This window comes from Carassius gibelio, chromosome B8 (assembly GCF_023724105.1).
Source record: "Carassius gibelio isolate Cgi1373 ecotype wild population from Czech Republic chromosome B8, carGib1.2-hapl.c, whole genome shotgun sequence".
Lineage (NCBI taxonomy): Eukaryota > Metazoa > Chordata > Actinopteri > Cypriniformes > Cyprinidae > Carassius > Carassius gibelio.
Genome location: NC_068403.1, coordinates 22,916,378 through 22,921,301, shown reverse-complemented (window position 1 = coordinate 22,921,301; position 4,924 = coordinate 22,916,378). Strand labels below are relative to the sequence as shown.

General features: G+C 35.7%; 1 protein-coding gene across 1 annotated transcript; it reads right to left on the bottom strand.

The window, feature by feature from the left end:
- Window positions 1-950: 950 nt before the first annotated feature.
- LOC127963285 (L-rhamnose-binding lectin CSL2-like) lies at window positions 951-3,795 on the bottom strand. Its single transcript, XM_052563110.1, has 9 exons — window positions 3,643-3,795; window positions 3,460-3,495; window positions 2,952-2,996; window positions 2,715-2,844; window positions 2,536-2,645; window positions 2,406-2,450; window positions 2,179-2,314; window positions 1,651-1,766; window positions 951-1,154 (listed from the first exon to the last, which is right to left on the bottom strand). Coding segments are annotated over exons 1-9 (705 nt in total). The 5' UTR covers window positions 3,728-3,795; the 3' UTR covers window positions 951-1,152.
- Between the last annotated feature and the right edge of the window lie 1,129 nt (window positions 3,796-4,924).

Genomic DNA, 4,924 nt, shown 5'->3' with positions numbered 1-4,924 from the left:
TTGAACATCCAAGAAGGGAATTTTCACATATTTTATATATATTTGTCGGTAGTACTGTACAAGAGCAAAAACAGGCAAATTCGGTGTTCAAGTATTTTGAGACGCCTCTCTCTGCGTGAGTCCTGAACACCAGAACACCACCAGTGCTGAATTGGGCTCTTGTACATCCTTTTCTGTTTTTTTAAACTGCAATTTATTTTTGTTCATTCAGGTGCAGGAGGAACTTAAAGGAGAACTTCACAAAGGAGAGCTCGGTTCAGTGTTGCTGTCTGTGAGACGAGGCTCTCTCTCCGCGTGCGCACTGAGCACAGCGCGCAAGTAACCAGCTACTCAGTTCAGCTTTTCCGCGTCTTGTGTTTGAATGGTTTAAACTCTTTTGAATGGTTAAATTGGCAAGGCTTAATAACACGTAAAAATGATCATCCTGTCAACAGTCCTGATCGTCTTTATAGGCTGGCCTCAGCCAGACGGTTGAGATCGCTTGTACCAACTCGGAAGTAAGATTTTTGGCACAGAAATACTCAGTCATTCTTCTAAATAATTTTTTAAAGCTTTAGCCATGTTTAGCATGAGAATCCATCTCTTTAACACTGTGAACAACTCTGAATACACAAAACACTATTCCTTTACGTTTTCATTAAAACTAGAATTTACAATTGGGTGAACTAATTAAAGGAAAGGATGGACAAATTGAAGGAAATGGTGGGGAAGGAACAAATGTGAAAGAAGGACAGGTGAGAAAGAAAGACTCCCACATTTGGTGAGATGTGGAAATAGATGTCTGTATGTTAATACACTGTTTGTTTTGTCCAAATCTCAGGAGATCAAAGTGTCTGAGGTTCTTCCACCCTCAAAACTTTAATCATATTTTGAAGACAACAGAAGTAGCCTAATTATGCAGTTACTGTCACAAAAAAACACTGTGTAAAAACAGGAGGACTCAAGTGCTGTGCCAAAAAAGGAATTTAGTTTATTAGAAACTTCAGATGATAACATCAAAACACAAGACACAATTCAGGAGAAAACGGGGCTCCCAGTGCCCACACCAACTGGACTTATGGCTGGGAGGATGAAAGAGAAGAGTTCAGTCTATCTCTCCCAGTCCAGACACTTCCATGGAATCCAGTGGATTAATTAATCCTCGTCTGAGGATCCTGGACAGAGTACAAAAAATGATAAGCATGAGAGGATATCTCAAAACATACAAGGTAAGGGCAGACGTAACACAAATGACATACTGACACAGAGAGAAGCCATCAACAGGAATAAATAGGAAGAGGAAACGAGTAACGGGTACGCAATTAGTGGAGCCCAGACCCCTGCGAGTTAGCGCTGATTGCTACATTACAGTTACATATACGGATGTCCTTAGATCTTAAGTTGTTAAAAAAACAAAAATTTCTACCAATTGAATTTTAAATAAATGTATACATTTTCATTTTATTGAAATTAGCATGGAATTAAGTGTCCAAAAACATTACATTAAGTTCCCAGTATATTCTTTTAAAAGTGTTCTTCTTCTTTTTTTTCACAGACAAGAAAAAACTTTTGAACTCTGACTAATTCGTTTCAGAAGTCTATTGAATCACAATATTCTAAAAACACTTCCTGAAAATAACAGAGTGAATTGAGTAACAAAGAAATACTCACAATTTGTATGATGGAGGCAAGAATAAGAGATTGCAAGGTACTTGTATGTACCAAAGCAGGGATCAGTAGGGCCCATAAGTTTTGCATACACCTTACAAATTTCCAGGCCATTGCAGCTTTACATGTCAAAAAAGGTCAAAATGTGTTATAGAAACATTATTAAGCATTATTTCTGAATGATCTCTGAATATTTAAAACACATTTTCTTAGTTATGCAAAAGTTAAAGAAAACATTAAGAGAACGTTAGATTTTATCATGAGAATGTGGCTTTTGAAGATTCTCTAAACAAGTAATAAGTAGTAATGTTTTAAAAAGGTTTGACTAAACATTTCAGAAAAAAAAACATTACATGAACATTTAATTAATTTTTTTTAATACAGTAGGCTACATTTTGTAAATGTTATTTAAGACTAGACAACATCAAACATTCTACTGGAGGAACGTTTGTTAACTTTCAGAAAATTCCCTGTTAGCTGCAGATGGTATTTAAAGAAGATCATGAACTTTAAAACAATTAATTTATATACCTTTTTGACACAAAATCCAGTGCATTGGGTGAAAAGCAGTTGGTGTTTTGGAGCTGATAAGATGGACGTCCTTCAGAGCAGGTGATTTTATCTGTACGTCCATAGTTTGCAGTATTTATCTGTATCTTACCATGTTCTACATGGAGATAAAACAATTGTATTTCTTAAATGAATCCATTTGATCTGATTTCTTGAAACAAAGTAAGAGATGTGGAAAAATCACTCACCACATTTCAAATCACCGTATCCACCATCACAAGTCACACTTGTTTCTGGAAGATGGAGGATATAAGACAGTTAAACAGAAGGAAATGATAAAGAACTGGAATTGGAGGAAGCGAGAGAAAAACTCCAAACCTCCTGAGATGCAAATGTAGCTGGTGGTGTAGTACTTGTATGTGCCAAAACATGGATCTGGTTTGGCGAGTCCTTGAGCTTTAAACTCACACGTTCTCACTCCATTACACCTGTTTAAAGATAAAGACATGTGTAATTAAGCCAGCAACATACTCATAATTCTATCTATTTCCGCTTACCGTTTAAAGATCACAGGGACATTTTTTAAACACCAAGTATTAGATATTTGACTTTGTGGTCGTCCAGCGCTGCAAATTTGGCTGTTTGTGCGACCAAATGTTGCTGATTGTACACTGATCAAACCAGTATCTGAACAGAAGAAAAATATAATTTCACAATAGATCACTGTTCACAACAATAACAATAGTAAGCTTTATATAATTAAAAAACTTTAGTTATTAGACACAACAACATACCACAACTAAGACGCTGGACAAAGCCACCACATGTAACTACAGTGTCTGAAAAATTAAAGAGTGCAGCTTTAAGATATTATTTGTCAAGGTGTGATTGACAAACTATAAGCTTATATTAAATATTTTTTATAAATAAAAAAAAACAATAAACTTAAGATAGGAAAATACTAAATCAGATAGATTTAAATATAAGACTGAACAATACTGGAAAAAAAACACTTGTTCAAAACACATGTAAAGTTCTTACAAATGTACTTATTGTATTTATGGTGCTTTAATGTACTCTTTTATTATAAATATACGGAATTGTTCATTCATAAATATCATTATGTTTTAGGGGATTTGCACCACATGACATATATAACCTGAACTAACCTAATGTTAAACAGAATAATAAAATCATATAGTAGTGACATATTCACACCACAACCCACCCTAATAAACAACAATTATGAAATTTTAAACTGGACAATTCAGCCAAGTAATCTTTGCTTGTGAAATGAAATACCTGCAGATATCAGCAATCTGGAGTTCAGAAGCACCACTGTAATGCAACAACAGAAGATACATGATTAAAATCCCTGTGCAATGCTAATATTAAATTCATTCACACTATTCTCAACCCTAAATTTAACCCAAATGTCTAAATGTGCATCTGATTTGGCTATTTAATCAGATGAAAGTAACTTACAGGTAAGCAGGGGGACACTGAGAGAGAACATGATTCTGCGGTGATCATCAAAGGTGTGGATGAAGCTGCTGATGAGCTGATCCATATTTATACAGTTAGTTTTCTGATTACTCAATCAGATAAGAAACTTAAACTTAAACTCTTAAAGACATCTGTGTGAAAAACGTGATGTTGAGCAAACACTTCCTATAATAATAGGAACTTGCTTGATACTTTCTTAAGAGTTAGTGCAAATATTTTCACACTGCATATTTCACGTGCATATTTTTCCATTAAAATGAACTCACCTGAAACTAAATGAGTCAATTACATATATGATTTTAAAGAGCCTGTCCCTCCAACAAAGATGAAGTTGGGTTTTGAATCTTGCACAAACTCCCTTTCGAGATGTTGATGCAGAGGAGAATTTTCACGTGTTCCCCCAGGATTGGTTTACAGTGATTGACCTGAAGGATGCATACTTCACATCTCGATATTGCCTCAACACAGATGCCCTGGGGTGCGTTTCCCAAAAGCAACTATGGTCCCAATTTCCGCCATTACCAATAGAGTTCAATGGAACTTATTTGACCTTAGCTAACAATGCTTTTGGGAGACACACCCTGGACTGCACATGGAGCTTATGAGCTTCGACCAGCTCTTGTTTTCCTTGGAGGTCAGCAGAAGGTAAAGGCTGTCTCCAAGCAGAGGTTCCAGAAACAAAAAAATAAATAAATAAATAAATAAAAACAGCAGCAGTGACCTTACAGCAGGGGTGTCAAACATAAGACCTGCGCTCCGAACATGACCCACAGAGGTGTTCAATCCGGTCCGCAGGATGATTTAAACAATAATATAAAATAATAAATAAAACATCATTTTGAAAATTAAATAAAGTGCATTCATACAATATTTTATCTTGAATATAAAGGGGAACAAATTGCTCATTTATTTGTGTTGATATTACGCCTTGGGAGTCACGACAGCTAACATGCACGTTTTAAAGCTTCGCCAGAATCTCGATAAGCAAGAGGATAGGATGATAGTATGCTGTAACTGAGGCTTGTGTGGCAATTTTCTGGTGATTTTAAATGTGTTCAAAAGATTAAATTTGACCTGGAAGGGTGGACAGGCTATATAAAGCAAAATGGAAAGAAAGGTTTTGTATTCTCAATGCCGACAGGTACACTGAACAAAATTGCAAAGTGCAATGTAGCAGAAATGACTTGAACCAGACAAATTTAAGAGTCGATCAGGGCTGTGGTTGATAAATCAGTCATAAATCAGTTCTAGTGCCACAAGT